The sequence below is a fragment of the Mastomys coucha genome, unplaced genomic scaffold (genome assembly GCF_008632895.1).
Source record: "Mastomys coucha isolate ucsf_1 unplaced genomic scaffold, UCSF_Mcou_1 pScaffold22, whole genome shotgun sequence".
Taxonomy (NCBI): Eukaryota; Metazoa; Chordata; class Mammalia; order Rodentia; family Muridae; genus Mastomys; species Mastomys coucha.
In genome coordinates, this window is record NW_022196905.1 from 55,711,933 (window position 1) to 55,729,737 (window position 17,805).

General features: G+C 36.2%; 1 protein-coding gene across 3 annotated transcripts in view; it reads right to left on the reverse strand.

Annotated features, from left to right (window-relative positions):
* Arap2 (ArfGAP with RhoGAP domain, ankyrin repeat and PH domain 2) overlaps positions 1 to 17,805 on the reverse strand; it is a 171,843-nt gene that overhangs the window by 28,742 nt on the left and 125,296 nt on the right. For 2 of the 3 annotated variants that reach the window (XM_031342369.1, XM_031342370.1), the window contains 5 exons: positions 14,500 to 14,605; positions 10,886 to 11,033; positions 9,364 to 9,432; positions 6,983 to 7,057; positions 4,023 to 4,140 (listed from right to left, as the gene is read on the reverse strand). In XM_031342369.1, coding sequence (XP_031198229.1) covers positions 4,023 to 4,140; positions 6,983 to 7,057; positions 9,364 to 9,432; positions 10,886 to 11,033; positions 14,500 to 14,605 — 516 coding nt within the window. The remainder of the gene's footprint in view (positions 1 to 4,022; positions 4,141 to 6,982; positions 7,058 to 9,363; positions 9,433 to 10,885; positions 11,034 to 14,499; positions 14,606 to 17,805) is intronic. The other variant, XM_031342371.1, reaches the window with a different exon arrangement.

The window sequence follows — 17,805 nt, forward strand, 5'->3', positions numbered from 1 at the left end:
TATATATATATGTATATACACATATATATGCACAATTATACTCTTTATTACCTGTTATTAATCTTTCTACTTAACCTGTAAAAAAATCCTTTTTACTTAACTTCTACCTTTACCTACTCATAAAATTATATAAGAACCAGAGATTTGATTCCTAAACATATTGGAACTTAAACCCTGGTATTTATGTACATCACCCATAATAGTTTCTCATATGTAATTTCTGGGAGGAAAGAGAACACAAAGATATTTTTGAGTCCCAAACAAGGTGATGTAAGGGAAAAATCAGTTTGTTTTCTTCCTGTCACTTTGTCACCCTTTGGGGGGGAATACATAAATAAGTAGCAGCAATAGGTTGAAGATTGCACCCATAAAAAATATGACTGAGCTGCAGGTGAGGCAAAGTAGGTACAACACTGTTGCTAGACTAGGTTATTGGTGTGCCATGGAAAAGAATTGGTAATGAGATTTCCAATTGTCAGAAAAATTATACCAAATAGGATCATTATTACATTCCATTATGAGCAGACTTCATATTGACAGAACTGTGTTCTTAATATAACTGGAATGTGTTACAGTAGACACAGAGGCTTGTTAATGAGCAGATAATTAATTCTTGTCACAAAATTTAAGTGTACTTTTTTCTGATCAGGATCACTGTATAAAATAATTGGGGAGGGTGAAAACCTTGCAGACCCAACTTCCTAGATAAGGAATGGAATTAAAAGTTAGGAGATAATAATTACAAACTACCAAACATTACTAAATGACATAAGCTTCAAAATTAAGAAAGGGATGAGTGGCGTGCAAAATGGATGGAGTTATCAAACATTATTTGAACATAAAGTCTTATAAATATATGTTTGTTGATTCTGATGCTTTCAGACTTCTTTCATGGCAGATTATACAGGATAGGACATGTATCATGTAAAAGGACATAACCTAGAAACAGAACTTCATACTGTCTACTTGGTGAGTTTGATTTAAAAAAAAAAAAGGCTAAAGAGAGAATAGGTTAAAAAGGAAGTCCTACAATTCCATAAGAGACAATGCCAGAACTGTTTAAATCATGCGCGAAGGATGAACCTTATCTATTTAGTTCAATAGGAAAGCTATTCAATTTTCATCTGAAATAACAGCTGCTACCCTTAAATATGTGCCATTTGTGGTACAGGTTTTCAAAAATGATTATGGCATTTTTACATCTAATTCTTAGTGTCAAACTCAAGAGAGCAAAAGCCTTGCTCCATCCCATCTGGTATTTTATTAGCATTTTACATATACATGAGGAGAAGAATTTTAAAATAGTAATAAAAATACATAGATCTTCCAAACCATAGTAACTATAAGAGAAAAAGGAAATCTTTTGCTATCATATTTCTACATAGGAATTATGTTTCATAAAACCAAAATCCTCAGTGAAATCTCCTTAAATGAGGCTCTTTGAGGAGATAATTCTTTGAGAGGTACCAGACATACAGAGAGGAAGATCATTTTGCGGGTTAAGTACTAAAACCACAACATGCTTTAGAACAGGGTAATTGCTGATAGACTTTCACAAAGAACAAAAACTTCTCTCTCTTCTACAGATGGAGTTTGAATGTTCCCCAAAGGTCATGTGTTAAAGAAGTAAGTTCAGGGACTGAAGTGCTCTTAGGGTATGGTGGAAGTTGTGTCAAGTGTTCTGTAAGAAAAGGACGGTAGATCCTTGGAGCATGCTCTTGAAAGGGAAACTGAGACCTTTACATTGTTTCTTTGCTTCCTCCCTGTCAACTGAAGAGAAGGTTTTCCTGCTCCCCACACTCTACTTAGATCATTTGCCCAGCAAAGGATGGAAGTTCAGCCAACAGCACACTGAAACATTGAGTGATGAGAGAAAAAAATTCTCTTCTCCTTTTAGCTTATTTATTACAGATATTTGTTACAATGACAGGAAAGTGAGGAACAGAAAATCAACAGAGAGAATGGGTCTGATTACAGCTTACATGTGGGTCAGAAGTCTGTGGAATTGATCTGTGGGAGAAGGTTGGGAATATCAGGAGGAGCATTATAGACACACAGCATGGAATACACAGAAATTTACAGCCTTCTTTGGTTTCCGCCACAGAAGACCAGATTACAGATATGAATGTGGATAACAAAGGTTATGGTTGTAAGTTCAGGATAGATATGAGGACTCCATTAATAACTACAGCAGAGAATATTAATGTTTCATCCTGGCAAAGAATATGTCCATATTTTATCCACGTCTCAAAAGTTTGTGGAAGGCCGAGATGATAGAATAATCAGAAATAGATGACACAATGCAAAGAGGATTTTGAAGATGGAAGAAAACCTTGGTGATAATGTCAATAGATATCTTTTACCCACAAATATAATGAGGACAAGAATCAAACCTATTTCATTACAAGAAAAATGAAAAGAATCTAGATCTTATGGTTATATATTATTCTTTAATCAAGATTTTCATTTTACAGCTATTACTTATCACACACTATGTTAAAAAATGGAAGCAAAACAAAACTAAACAAAGATGCATTTGCTACTTTTACCAAGAGGCTTTTATTAAGCCAGGTGGTATGAGCACCATAGCAGGTTACTGCAGAGACCTTCTGGGTTGAGGATTTAAAGGAGGCGATCAAGTGGCAGATGAGGGATGGCTGATGTGTGCAGACACAAAGATATGCATGGAAAACACAATCTCCTAATGCTAGGTGAGCATAAATAATTTATGATAATCCAACGAATACATACACATAGAAAGGATAACCAAAGGGATTGCAAAAGGGCAAACAGGATGTTTGACAATGGAGAGAAGAAAAAGAAAGTATAAACTGGATGGAATGATTAAAGAGTCAAGACCATGGAAGGAGTTCTGAAAATAGCCTGGAGATCACTACAGGAGAAAAGAAAGGTCACCAGCAATCGATGGCACAGGACTTTGGCTACTGCTATGCTGAAAGCATGGCCGCTGAGTTTCACAGTTGGGAGGTCACAAAAGTCACTTGTCAGAGTAGTTCTGTCCAGGGGGGACAGAGTCTAATGAAGGCAGGTACTGAGAACTGACACCCAAGCACTAGGGATACTGTATCTTGACAAGACACATTGACAATATGATATTGTAAGCTCCATTAATTTTTAAGGAATTATGCATGTAAAAGGCAAAAAAGTAAAAATATCAAGATGGAGTGGTGCAGGAGTGCCTATATATAATCCCCTTATATTATAATGCTGACTCTAATATTCCAACTAATGCACCCTGGGGTAGATCAAAATTGAATTTTAATTTTTATCTGGAGTCTTGTGGGGTGGCAAGGTTTTCTTTTTGGCAGTTTGACAGCTATACTTGAAAGGGTCCCAAGACCTTAGTAGATATCAGCTAGACAGATGGTCAAGGTACAATGAAATTCTGCATCTTATTTTTTTGTTCTATAGGTCTTTAATACCAAATTGTGTCATTAGAATGTTAAGCTTATTCAGCACTTGGCAACCAGGGTAGTCAAGGTGGTTTAAAATGTCTCTTAATGTTTCAGTTTCTTTGTGAGGATATATGAGAAATTGAGACATTGATGATAGGAGAAAATCAAGCAGCCAAATGAAAAGTTTTTGCTCTATGTAAAATTATTGATTAGCAGAGGGCAATAAACTTTTAAATATGTATTCTCATTAAATAAAGAGCACACAGATATAAGGTGATATTGAGGTGACATTTAGGATATTGTTTTAAGTCACACTACTTATCCTTATGAATAAAACCATTACTTGATGAGGCAGAAACAGAGACACCTAACACTTTATGCTATATTTATATAGTTAATGAAAGAATTAATTATTCTGATGAGCCAACATCATAGGAAGTCACTCTCAAGTGGCGATAGCATATGTCAAGATGGGCAGAGAGGTAGAACAGAATTCATAATGAGATGCGAATCTTTAGGAAAACAGCAAGTGTTAGCAATGGCTTTTCCTAAAGCGTCTGTCACTGTATAAGGAACGTAAGAATCTTGAGCATGAAAGCCACTCACCTAGCTCTTCATTTTCAATAACTTCAAATGTGGCCCAAATATCACCTTTTGTAGGAATGATATTTTTTATTGCTAATATATCATTCGTTAACTCTTCTGCTTCCATCACAGGGGATATCTGTAAGAGATGGAATACATCTTCAAAGATAGCCGATACAGAAGTAGTCTTGTGCTAAGGCAATAAAGTTCCACATCTCATGATTCTCCAAGCACAAAGAAAACACTACATTGTAATATCAAAGTAAAAAGATACTGTATTACCAGACATATTGGGGATAATTATTTTCTTAGCAAGTTCTTATGTCACTCATAAGAAATGCACCTAGTCTTAAAACAAGCAAAAACAACAAGACAACAACAACAACACAAAACAAAACCCAACCAACCGTACCATAAAAGTCTGTTAATTTTCTCCCAGTAAAAATTCATTTGTCTTTCTATAGTCAAGAGTGCAGACTTACTTGGTTTATTCAGGTTGGACTCTAAATATTATGAAGATGATTAAATAGTATCTGTCATGCCAAGAAGCCCCAGGGTTTTGGTGCCTATGGTGTTCCCTGTCATGCCAAGTGACAGATGGTAGCATAATGCCATACAGAGTGCATCCACATTAGTATCTCAGGAGGCTGTGGATTCTGCAGTGCAAGTCTGGGGCCCAGACCCATAAGCATCTCACAGCCGGGGGGAACTGTGTAAGCATGCCACCTTTCCGGGGACTCTGGGGTTTATATCAGTTTCTTCTTAGTTTAGGACTTGACAATTATGATTGCATATTGTTAAAAACAACACTGTTTTCTTTGGCTAGAATTCACTGATAATGTTAAACAGCAGTCATATTAATAATTAGAACACTGCAATAGTAACTTAGTTTGCATGTTCTTAGCAAATGGATATCCTAAAAAGTTTTCTTAGATTTGCTCATCAGTCCTATGTATGGTGTGGGTGTGGGTGTGTGTGTGTGTGTGTGTGTGTGTGTGACATATGTGAGCGTACGTGTACACTTGTGTGCAAATCATAGGTAACTAACTCATTCTACTTTTATGAAATTCAGGGATTAATTTATGAAATGTAGTAATTACACAATGGAAGATAAACCTTTTGTATTTAGAGAAGCTCAAATAATTGTAAACTTACAAAGGACTTCAGCAGCCAGGGACAGCTTGGAGAACATGAAGCAACAGAAATATCAGGTGCGAGATTCTATGATACCTCAAATCTGAATCGCTCTAAAATATTTTTTTAACTTCTAATTTTATTAAATTATGTATGTGGATGTTCTTCCTACATGTATGTCTGTGTAGCATATGAATTACTAATACCAACTGAGACCAGAGGGTTTCAGATACCCTAGAATTGGATTTACTGATGGGGTAAGCCACCATGTTTCTGGGCATCGAACTGGGGTCTTATAGAAGGGCAGCCAGTGCTCTTAACTGTTGAGCCATTTCTCCAGAACTGGAAATTGAAAAAAGAAAAAAAGAAACATAGCACCTTCTCAAAGAACTAAAAGCAAGTGAAAAGTGCAATATGTGAAATAGGAAGTACCCTAAATTTATGGAATTTATGGAATTTATGGAACGCAAACATCCACTGTGGTTTATGATGACCCAGGTTTATGTCGTGCTCTTCATGCCTTTTAATTCTCATTTTCCATTCCCTAAAACTTGGTGTATGCCTCCTGAGCTTGAGGTCAGAATCAACAGCATAAATACAACAACACTGTTGTTCAGTCCTAAAGCTATATGTAAACCGTACTGATTATTGCTAAACAGTTTGTTACTGCCATTTGGCCTTTCCACATTACTTAGAGTTATATAGCTTTTTATTTAAATACAGTGAGAAAATATGCAAACTTTGCTTAATTGTCATAATTAGTACAACTCCATTAGAAAGACAAAATTAAAACATGGTTTAAAAAGTATATATATATATATATATATATATATATATATGCATAGATATTGTGAAATATACTTTAAAGTATATAAAATACACTCTTATAGCATATATATGTACATTAATATGTATTCAGACTATTTTATATCTTCTAGCACCAACAATAGACTTTTGCTGGGTGATTTAATCTGTAATTTAATTTACAAGAGCTTCTCATATTCACTATACCCACAGTCACACATTCAGAATAAGAAGTATGATGGACCTAAGGAATAGAAAATGACTCCCACAAGATCTGATCATAGGCTCCTATGATCCTGCTATAGTCCTATGTCCTAAGCAAGGCAAGTAATGATATACAGTGATAGTATGTAACAACTGGAATTACCTAAGTTAATAGTCACAACATATTTAACATCTTAAGAGTTTAATTAGATAATGAAGTGAACTTCTATTACATAGAAGAATGTGTACTTTTTACCCAAAAACAAATCAGCTAACGAAGCAAGAACATGGAATAGCACTGCTACTATCCCTAAAGGAGACAAATTATTGAATACAATAACATGAAAATTATGGTTTTTTTAATTCAGCTAAAAGAAGGAGTTAACTAATATTCAAGTTTAAATTCAAGTAAGAACCGAGACTGGACATTAATGATAATATAAATAGGTACTCATTAAACAGCTATCTGAAAACCACTATGCTCTGTGTTACATACCTTGTGATTAGACAGTCACTTGATAGGTAAGAAATCAATCAGAGACTAAAGCAGAGTGAATAACTTGTCTCATGTTACAATTTTAGGAAGGGGAGAAGCAAGAACTGGTTCTCAGTTCATTTTCTAAAACTTATAGAATCATCTTAACTAACATACATATGAGGTTTTCTTCCAAACAAGTAAAATACTAGATTCCTAGGGGATTGGGCTAGGAAAGGTCAACTTGCCATCAGTCACTGTTTGAACTGGAAAGAGCCTAAAATACAAAACATGCTGGAAAATATCATGGACCACCAGCTCTGAGATTCCAACAGTAATCTTCTTATCCTTTCTTAGAACTTACCCGGATTATAATACTACAATCAGGTTCCTTTCTTTCCACAAACACTTCAATTAGCAAGTCTCCAGCCTGGGACACCTGTTAAGGACAGATGTGCAGACAGCCTATGTCAGTCCATCGCGAAATGACAGATACAGCACCTGAGAGCTACAAAATGCTTGCCATGGGTATGCATAGCAATGAAACTACCTCGATGTTCACCCCACTCCCCGCTCACCAGTATTAGTACTTATTTCAAAATGTGCTTGATTAGAGATGAGAGGGTCTAAAGTTTAAAGTCTAAACAAATGGAGTCAATACCAACAGCAATTACAGTGTGACATTTTTTAATGCCAGGTTCAAACACTGAAGCATTGATTCTAGAACTGACATAGGCTGTATTTGACAACAAGAGTTTAGGAGCCACAGAACATGTAAAATCCTTAATCCATGTGTACATAATCTCACAAAACAAAATAAGCCTTGTTAAATTTTCATGCAGCTGACACATTCAAATGCTGAAATTGGGAGGTAAGTTGCATGAAAGATAAACTAAAATTATAAGCAGGGAAGGTAATAAGCAAGGAACATAAAGGTAGAATAATAGAATAAGTTAGAGAAGTGAGATAAGCTTTAGTTTGTTTTATCCATCTTGATGCAGAAAAGAATACTTATTTGGGTCATTATGTTCCCAAACAGAGACTAAGTGAACAAGTTACAAATAAAAACAAGAACAAGATAGTACAATACATACCAACATCAGAAAATACAGGCTAAGAAATAAGACAACCATTTTTTTTTAATAAATCCACTGAATAACCACTTAAAATATCTATTATCAATATTTGAAAGTATTCTGAGTTGTAATCATTCTGAAGCTAAATTTCCCATATTTAATTATCTACTAAGTAAATTTGTGGGAGAAAGATTTAAACTGTACTTTGAAGAAGTACTCTTAATTATTTAGTCACTGTATGCTCAAAAAGCTTATTTCCAATGTTTCAATCTCAGTTTTGATTCTATATACAATTTCTAGGGAGACAGACAGAGCTGACATTTTTGGTTTTCACTGTATAATAAGCATCACAGCAAGAACAAAACATTGTAAAAAATTTAAAAAGGCAAACACACAGAACACATAGAGTGAGCCACAAAGTGAAGTAGCTAAGAAATTAAAGCAAGGTTTGGATAATACTGCAAAATCAAAGCTTAAAATAGACCGAAGCAAGACTCACACACAGATAACCAAATTTTCTAGATCACTTTAGTACCTTTCTCAATTATTATGATATATATATATATATATATGTAGTTTTGCTTATAGTAAAATAGCAAGCCCAAAATATTCAAGCCTGGCTTCTTTGCTGTAAAATTCAAGCAGATTCTCAGGCAGTAACAATAGAGATTAGATTGCCAAGGATTTGTCTCAGGCTCACTTGAAATCCTTCATTTCAGGACCGAATAACATCTACTACACAAACTGAGAATTATAAGCAGTGATAATAAGCAAGATTATTTTTAGTGTAGTGTTAAAGCTAACTTCTCTGAAAGTTGCATTCATTACATTCGGTCAAAATGGAGGGAATCATTTGATAAGTAATTAATATCACAGTGTTAGTTTGAGGGGAATCTAACCATGTGCTCATCTGCTTCATGCAGAATGATAGCTGCAGTGATTTCTTTAATTAGAAGTCGATGCTTCAGGACTGAAGCAAACTTTGGGGCTGACTAATAAGCAGGAATTTGCCTCATTATCTGAGTGTAATTGTGAACAGAGCACATTTGACCCATTTCTATTATTTACAGTGAAACTCTGAATCCATTATCATTCCTAGTTACCAGAAGATGATTAATGATCAACCTTAAGTCGTTTCAGTGAATTCATCAAACAAGGTAAAGAACCCTGGAAAAGCAAGATGTATCCTGAACACACAAATCCAATGTAACCTGGCTAGGAAAGGGAGGCAGGATTTAGAAAAGCAGACTAATGATAAAAGTTAGTATGTGTGACACAGGTCACCTCAGAAGCAGTCTCATTAATACAATCAGCTGAGAGCACACACAGCAGAAGCATGTATGAAATCATTTATGATTCCCTAATTTTAAGAGAGAAAATCACAATACGATGTGATTTTTGCAATTTATTCTAGTATTTCTTTGGCTTTAAATGCTTCCTTTGAAACCCACTGGCATAGCAAAGTGTGTTTTGGTTTTAGTAAATTTTAGTCATTGTTTCCTCAATGTTTAAGGTGAAATCCACGTGTTCTGCTTGTACGCTTCAGGATTCAGAGGTGCCCCGCCTTCATCAGTCTCTTTTACTTTGAATAGGAACTTGAACGCACACGACAAATGCATTTACAGAAGTTTTGTTTTCAAGTCTTTAGAGACTAGCTCTTACTACTCACTTGAGTGTCTTTCCACTTGGTTATAAAGCTATTTTCTATGTCCATTTGTTTGACTTGGTCTTCTTTAACCTGTTTAAAATATAATTTGGAATATTCTAATAATGTAGAGTACACAGAGCAAGGTGGCTCTTCCTCACTTAGCTCCTTAGGAATTTAAGTCACAACAAACTACAAACAGACCAGGATGGACGACATTATCATCATCTTGATCACAGGAGCACCCCCAACTAGGGCAACATGAAGCCAGCTAGACAGAGCTTTAAAGGGCTTGGAATACGCTTTGATGATATTCCATCAGATTGCAGAGTCTCATGAAAACCATATAGATTTACAAGCACAGGTTCCCATAGACAATTTCTGAAAGTGCTTGCAGGTGAAGAACCCCATAAATGACTCAAACCCAAATATTCCTTAAGGGCTTATTAAACGTTTAATAGAAATCTTAAGTCCTACAAAACTGTGAAGGAAACCATTTGGCTTTATTAACATAATAAAGAGAGCATGTAAAGCCACATTTATTTCTGTTCATCTCAGCATCAGATCATTTCAAAGAAGCTGCTGTTGATTGAAATACAAAAACAATCGACAAACAGGAAGAAAGAGGAAGGAGAACAAAAGGCAATGAAAAGGCAGGTGTGCTATGAACTCTCTTGAAAATTGCAGTTCAGACTGCTATAGTAGTAAAAGCACTTATTTTTCTGTGCTAAGGAGTCCTGTGATTAACTATAGCAAAAATGAACAATTCTCAAGATTATTAAACTGCCACACCAATCCCTCTGGTTTCATCTGGCGCAACTGTATCCACAGAACAAAAGAGAGTACCACCTGAGCAAGCTCTGAGGCAGGCTAGACTAAAGAGGTGCTGGGAGAGTTCTGTAGACAACAGAAGGGACCGGGACTCACAGCTGCTAACATCTACCTTTAGCTTCCATTTTCTTCTCTTGCTTAAACTTAAATGAAAAACATTCCTATTCTAACAGTTGCCTAATAAGACACAAATATACTCACTTCAGAGAACTGCAAACTGAAAAGCGAAATAAATACATGTGAGGACTGAGTAAAAGCCTTACGATAATGCTTCATAATTCTCCGCCAATTGGAGCACAATTAAAAAAAGAAAAAAAAAAAAATAAACCCCAACTCAGAGTGATTGCAATTGCAGCATTTAAACCGGCTTTTGTTGATCACTGAATTTGTTAAATTCATAACTTCACACCTCTCAGTAGACATACTTAATGCATATACACAGTGAAGAGAAAACACACACACACACAAGCCTGTAAATAGTATGCTGTCCAACAGACAGCAGATGGTGAAAATATTTAAAAGCTGCTGCTACATTTAAATAAGTGGTTACTGTTTTAAAAGCCAATTATAGCTAAAACCTTCAAAGCTAACTACCCTTCATAGTCTCTGTTTTTAAATGTTCACATGGACCTGAATAACAGCCAGAAATAAGTATCGGGTTTTGCAAGCTGCAAAGCTTAATCTACCGTAAGAGAAGAGAACATAGCATTCTTACCTCAAATATTTCCACGTAATTATTAATTAGATCTTCAATTACATTGACTTCTTCACTAGTCTGTCCTTTAGTTTGAAATAAGCAGGATGAAAAGACCATTGCCAAGTTATGGGCATTCATGTGATTGATTTCTGAGCATTTCTGAACCCTGTTAGGGGACAGTATATTTCATTATGACATATTTGTATTTAGGAATTTCATAGAAATATAAGCTAGTACCTTCAGTTATAATTGTAAACACACATGGGCACACACACACAAACACACACACACATTCATAGTATGAAGCTCTTCAAAATAAAAGGTTCAGGGTAGACTTAAAGACAGACTCGGTCTAATTAAGACTAGAAGAAAATTACTATTCAAAGGATCAATACGGGTACTCAGAAACTGATAATATACAAACAGTTGCAGTCAATGAACAATCCACACCAAAATCCAGAACACAAGAAATGTGTTTAGTCCTGGCTGTAAACAATGTATGCAGCTGTATCACAAATAAAAGATGGGGGATAGGGGTAGGAAGTAGAGGTGATACAGGCTTTAACAGGAATTGTTGGACCTGTAATAAGGGATGTCAGGATGCAGGCAAGTCTACAATTTCTATAAAGTGCATCATCACTTAAGTACATATATTCTCTTGGTACTTAGCAAAGCCAAGGACAGATTGTTAGTTGCTTAGCTATCATTAACCAGCCAATCCCATCTGAGGGCTGCTATGCTGAATTAGACTTGATGAGATAATGACTTTCCCTTTAACAGAATAACATTTCAATGATGGTTTTATATGACATCAAGTCCTTCCATAACAGGTTTAATTCAAGTTATTCAAGACAGGATATCTCAAAAAGCAAATGTGTAATTAAAAATACAGCCCTCCTCACCTTAGAAACTTTTAAGAATACCCCTATTTTATTATTTGTTAATGTGTTTTCTTTAATTTTATGGGAGTTTTGCCTACATGTATTATGTGCACCACATGTGTGCCTGATGCCCTTACAGACTAGGAGAGGAATTGAATCTTCAGGAATTGGAGGTACAGATTATTTCTGAGCTGTCCTATGAGTGCCGGCAATGGAATGAACCTGAATCCTTTGCATGATCAGTAAGTGATCTTAATTGGTGAGTTGTCTCTTCATCCCCAAGCATGCCTTTCCAAAATAAGTAGATATGGACAAGTAAACTCATTCTTCTAATCTGTAAGCTATAACTTTTGGATATTGTAATGAGTACTTTAAATATTCACCCATTTTGAACTTCATAACATCTCACAACATTCTCACAAGGGGGAGTTACAAGGACAAAAAATGACTAATGAGAAACACAACTGCAAATACCTGTTCATGATTTTATTGAATTTTCACTAACTGTATATAAAGCAGCTGTTTAACTGCTGACACATGCCCACATATACATACCACATACCACACCCTCACACACACACACACACACACACACCACAGACACACCCCAAAAGACCAAGAGAGAGCAAACTACTCCTGACTGAGGTACTCCTGTGTGTGTACAGACTCGAGAAGACGCACTCAGAAAGGGAGTAATATATATGATAATGTCACAAATCTATAATAAAATGCAAAATTGCATAGCAGACACTGGATAAAGAAACTGCAATCATCCTATACGATTTACAAGATGGAAAAGCAACTGGAATTTAATAAAGGAAGAGGTAACAATCCCAAGTGCTCCTCCAAATCACTGCACTTTTATCACACTTAGATTGTAAAGATTTGGAAAATTTATCTCCTCTGGCTGTCTCTGTTGCTAGAATCTCAGTCAGAGACTCTGCTTTAATCGCACTGCAGTGCATAATGAATACGTGCTGAGTGGAATTAAGTGGCTGCTTCTGATGGCAGAAGTGAATTGTTATCCAAGGCAAGTACTGAATTAAAAGCTGTACCAATCTGAAGGCATCCAAGGTGACTTACACTTTTGATGACATTACCCAATTCCTTAATTTCTTGAGATTGACTCAGTAAAACCATCCCTCTATGCACCTCTTTAGCTGTCAATATATTTACTTTCTCTGACAGCCTTAATTTCTAGAGTAAACTACGTACCGTGTGAATTGCTTTCTTTACTCCTGTTACCTAGATGCTGTTATCCCCAGTATTTCAGAGCAGCCTTCTCATAGTCTTACTCTGGCCTGCTAATAAGAACCCAAGGAAATGTTTCCTAATTAGGTTTCCCTGCCATTTCTCAAGCCTTCCGTTTACAGGAGGTACTATGCTAAATAAGACAGATTATATTAGTAATTTCTTATAAAATCCAAATGCATATAGATGGCCTGCAAAGCCTTTCACAGCCTCCTGCCGGGCAACTATCAATGACATCACCTAGCACTCATACGTCTCAGAAGACATATCCCGCCCTCGTAGGAGGCTTTTCTTCAGTCTTTTGCTTGCTTTCCTGTTTAGACAGTGTCAGTGCTCAGAATGGTCTCCTAGGCTCAGACAGTTCTTTTTTTTTTTTTAACAACTTTTTGAGTAGCTGTGAAAGCGTTGTCCATATTTTTTGTCGTTATACATCCAGTTCATATGGCTCTTTAACATCGAAGAATTCCCAGAAACTCTTGGAGCTCCACACATGTCATCTCCCTCATTTTTTCCTACTGGATTCTCACATTATATATTACATCTTGTCCTAGAATGTCAATACCTATCTGTGTGATGCAATGTCAATCTATGTTTGCCAGGCTGGGGCTGGAGCTCAGTATGGAGTCATGCTCCACATTTACAAACTTGAACACCATAAATAAAAATGGAGCTAAACAAAGCCCTACTCTTTTTTTTTTTTTGAAAGTTTACATATTACAAGAGAATAGTTGGCTGCCAAAGACATTGTGGAATCTTTCTCAATCTCATTTTCAAATCAGCTAATATTATTTACAAAACAGCTATAACACAAGTTTATAAAATTCACAAATTAAAACACTGTATTCTGGGGCTGGAGAGATGGCTCAGTGGTTAAGAGCATTGACTGCTCTTCTAGAGGTCCTGAGTTCAATTCCCAGCAACCATATGGTGGCTCACAACCATCTGCAATGGGGTCTGATGCACTCTTCTACTGTATGTCTGAAGACAGCTACAGTGTGCTCATATAAATAAAAAGAAATAAATCTTTTAAAAAAAAACACTGTATTCTCATATTTCTCCCTACTGTAGACTACAGAGGCTTCAGTATTCAGTAATTCAGTCTCTCCTCTGTGGTCCCATGCAGTATGCTCTAAAATTTCCCATTTAAACACCTGTCCAATATATTATAGGCAGAAACAGTTCTGTGTAACATAAGCTATATTTATACTGTAAAATAAGACAATTAGTCCTTCTCCAATGTCATACTCACTAGTTTTAAATCTCCTGCTTATTAACTGAAGGCAGAGGAGTGCTGCATTCAATTATTTATCTAAGAACATCTCCAGCATATTCAACTGTAAGTACACTTTAATTACAAAAATGTAGGATAAGGTTCTTAAGACTTGAATGTTTCACAATAAGACTTGGGAGTTCCCCTACACAGTTTTAAATTGAAAAGGTAATTCCATATTGATAGTGGCCATGCTTTAAACTGCTCAGGACTTTCAGCAGTCCACCTACCTGTAAAGGTGTTCAATTAGAGCTGTGAGCGTTGCTCTGTTGACCGCAGGGAGAGAGCGTATAAAGGCCCTGTACTTGCCAGTTCTCTCCTTTTCATCCTGTGTATCTACGGAGAAAATTCCTGACATTTAAACTGATCAACCGTATTGTACATGTATCTTTCTATATTATTTTAAATAGCACTTATAAGCATATAAATGATACAGGCAGGGCTCAAGAGAGACACATTCCGACATTTAAGACAATTGACTGTAATTCTGAGAAATAAAATAAAAACTATTCAAGTATTACACGGTCATATATTCTAGTTTTCAAAATGGCAGGGCAAAAGGGTTTTTATTCAGCTTATTTTGTGGACTTTTACATCTTAACAGCAATACATTCAACAAATTAATCAAACTTTAGCACATGTCGAGGAGCTAAGGCAAAGGTGTATTATGTCTGACACAGAGGCGCTTCATCATATGTATCTGAAAATGATATGCTGACCTCTTTTTCTTATAAAATCCTAAATATCTCTCCAAAGCTAGGAGACATCCCAGAACTACGAACTGTAGTATCCCTTTGATCCGCATCAAGGGCCTGTTACCAGCCTGGCTGCCTTCAAATCAGATGGAAATGAAAAGGATCATGTGGAAGAGGTGATGTACAGGTCTTAATACCATAATTCAGATTTAGAAGATAATGGGCCTTCTGTCTTTATCGTGAAAAGAAATTAATTGGTCCATCAAAAGACAAATGAGAAAGGATTGCCCTCTCTCCTCAACTTCAGAAGACAAATCTCTGGCATAACTGAGAGCTGAGAACTTTCCTCATAGTGGAATTCAGAAAAAAGTGGACCAGCATTTCAGTCCAGTCTCTTAGCCGACATGGGGAATACCAGCCACTCTTCTTAGCAACACCATTTACTGACATTTCCACTCTTTAGCTTCAATCCCCACTGACCTTTGGAAGCTACATTTTCTCACTTCCTGCTTCTCCCTACCTACTATGCAAGAAAAGCCTCGGACTTCACTGTAAACAGTCCCTTAGAAAGCTCTGTAAGGTCCCCAGTGATGGAGGAAAGGTAACATTTTCCAAGAACTCTCCTAATAGATCAAGTTGTGTCTCCTGTGTACATTTTGGCTGCACATGAGATCTATAGAAGGAAACATTGTACCCAGAGATGATGCTGGAAAAGCAGGAAGGGAAAATGTCCAAATTACTGAATAAATTTATGAGTAATCCAAACATTCCCCCCATGTCATCTAGTTTATGATTTTAGAAACAACCTCACATATTTAATAAAATCCAATTAATATTTTAATAATTATCAAATAATAATTCCAGTAGAAGGCATTTCATGTACTTTATAAAAATAAATAGATATTTTCAAAACAAAGCAATTAGGAATCAAAACTTAGGAAAGAGTTCATGTCATATAGAAGACATGACGAGTGGGCAGAGACTATACCTTGGGGGACAGACAGTTTACTATGCAATCATAGACACCTGAGTTTGGATACTCAGAACTCTTATGTAAAAAATACAGGTGCAGGCCAGAAATTCAAGCACTGTCAGGCAGAGACCCAAGATCCCTGGGGCTTTCTGGGAAGCTGATATATCCAATTAGAAAGCTTCAAGTTCAGTCAGAGACAATGTTCCAAAACAACAAGGTGAAAGTAACAGAGTAAAGCGCATGGTACCAATTTCTGATATGTATATACCCACACTCATGTGCACAGGCATGCATACAGCCACATATGTTGGCATAGGTATAAATATACACCCACAAAAAAGTGCACAGGCACCCATACACCCACATATGTCAGCATAGATATGCATATATACCCACACACATGTGCACAGGCATGCATACACCCACACACATGGGCATAGGCATGCATGCATCATATACACATGTGCATAGGCATGCATACATCATATACACATGTGCATAGGCATGCGTACACACACACACACATACAGAGAGAGAGAGAGAGAGAGAGAGAGAGTCAGAGACAGAGACAGAGACAGAGACAGAAACAAAGAAAGAGACAGAGATACACAAACTCTAAAACAAAACAAATAAAACAAGTGATTTGGCCATGAGACCAGCCCTAAAGTTTGGTGGTGAAAAATCTATTTTCCCCTTCCCAACAGGTATCAACTACAAAGAGTTCCCTGGTTGGGGGGTGGGATCTTATGTGTACTGCCCGGTCTCGGTGATGGGATTTTGTCTAATTTAAACACATACACATTTTATGTTTGCTACTACAGCCTGAGTTTCTCTGTGTATCAGTTCTGTTGTGTTTCTTCTCAATTTTTGCTTTCTCTTATTTATTGAGACAAAAAGAGAATATATGAAGTTGGGTGGGTAGAGATGTGAGGAGGACCTGGAAAAATTTGGGAGAGAGAAAAGAACAGTTCAAAGTACATTGTCTAAATTATTCAATTATCAACACAGCAGTAGGAAAACTCTTGCGATTGTAATTCTTGAGTAGTACCTAAGCACAAGCAAACTAAGAACACATGGACAAAAGTGTTCGACAGAGTTGACGCCTCTCATATATTATGAGGTGACGATATTATGGAAGCCTTAGATGATCCTGATATTGAAATCAAGGTAGAATTCACAGTAAAAATGAGATTTTTACATTTTTAAAAAAATGTCTAATTTTGTACTACAGTTTCCATTGAACTGAACATATAAGATACAAGTTAAATATTAACAAGTATGGAGCAATAGATTATATTACATAAGCAAAATAATCAAGAAAATAAAAAAATAATTACAGAAAGAATTCAGATAATTCAATAGTGTTCTTAGAACACTCCTGTATTTTATAAACAGTTGGTATGATACTACAATAATTCTTAAGTTTTTTTTATCATTTTGTTTGTTTCTTTCTTTTGTTTTTGTTTCTGTTTTACCCTAGCTGTCTTAGAACTCACTCTGTAGAACAGGCTGGCTTTGAAATCAAAGATTTATCTGCTTTTGCCTCTAGCATGTTGGGATAAAAGGCATATGCCACCATTGCTTGGCAAGATCAATTTTTTAAATTTATTTTTTTGGGGGGAAGGAGGAGTAGTACAAGGCAGGGTATTTCTCTGTGTAACAGCCTTGGATATCCTGGAACACTCTCTGTAGACCAGGCTAGCTTCACTCGCAGAGACCTGCCTGCCTCTGTGTTTCAAGTCTGAGGTTTTAGAAGTGGGCACCACTACAAAAATTCTTAGTTTCAGTCTAACGCTATCTCATATGAGCTATGAGACCTCTAACATATATGTAGCAGAGGACGGTCATCTCTGGCCTCAGTGGGAGAA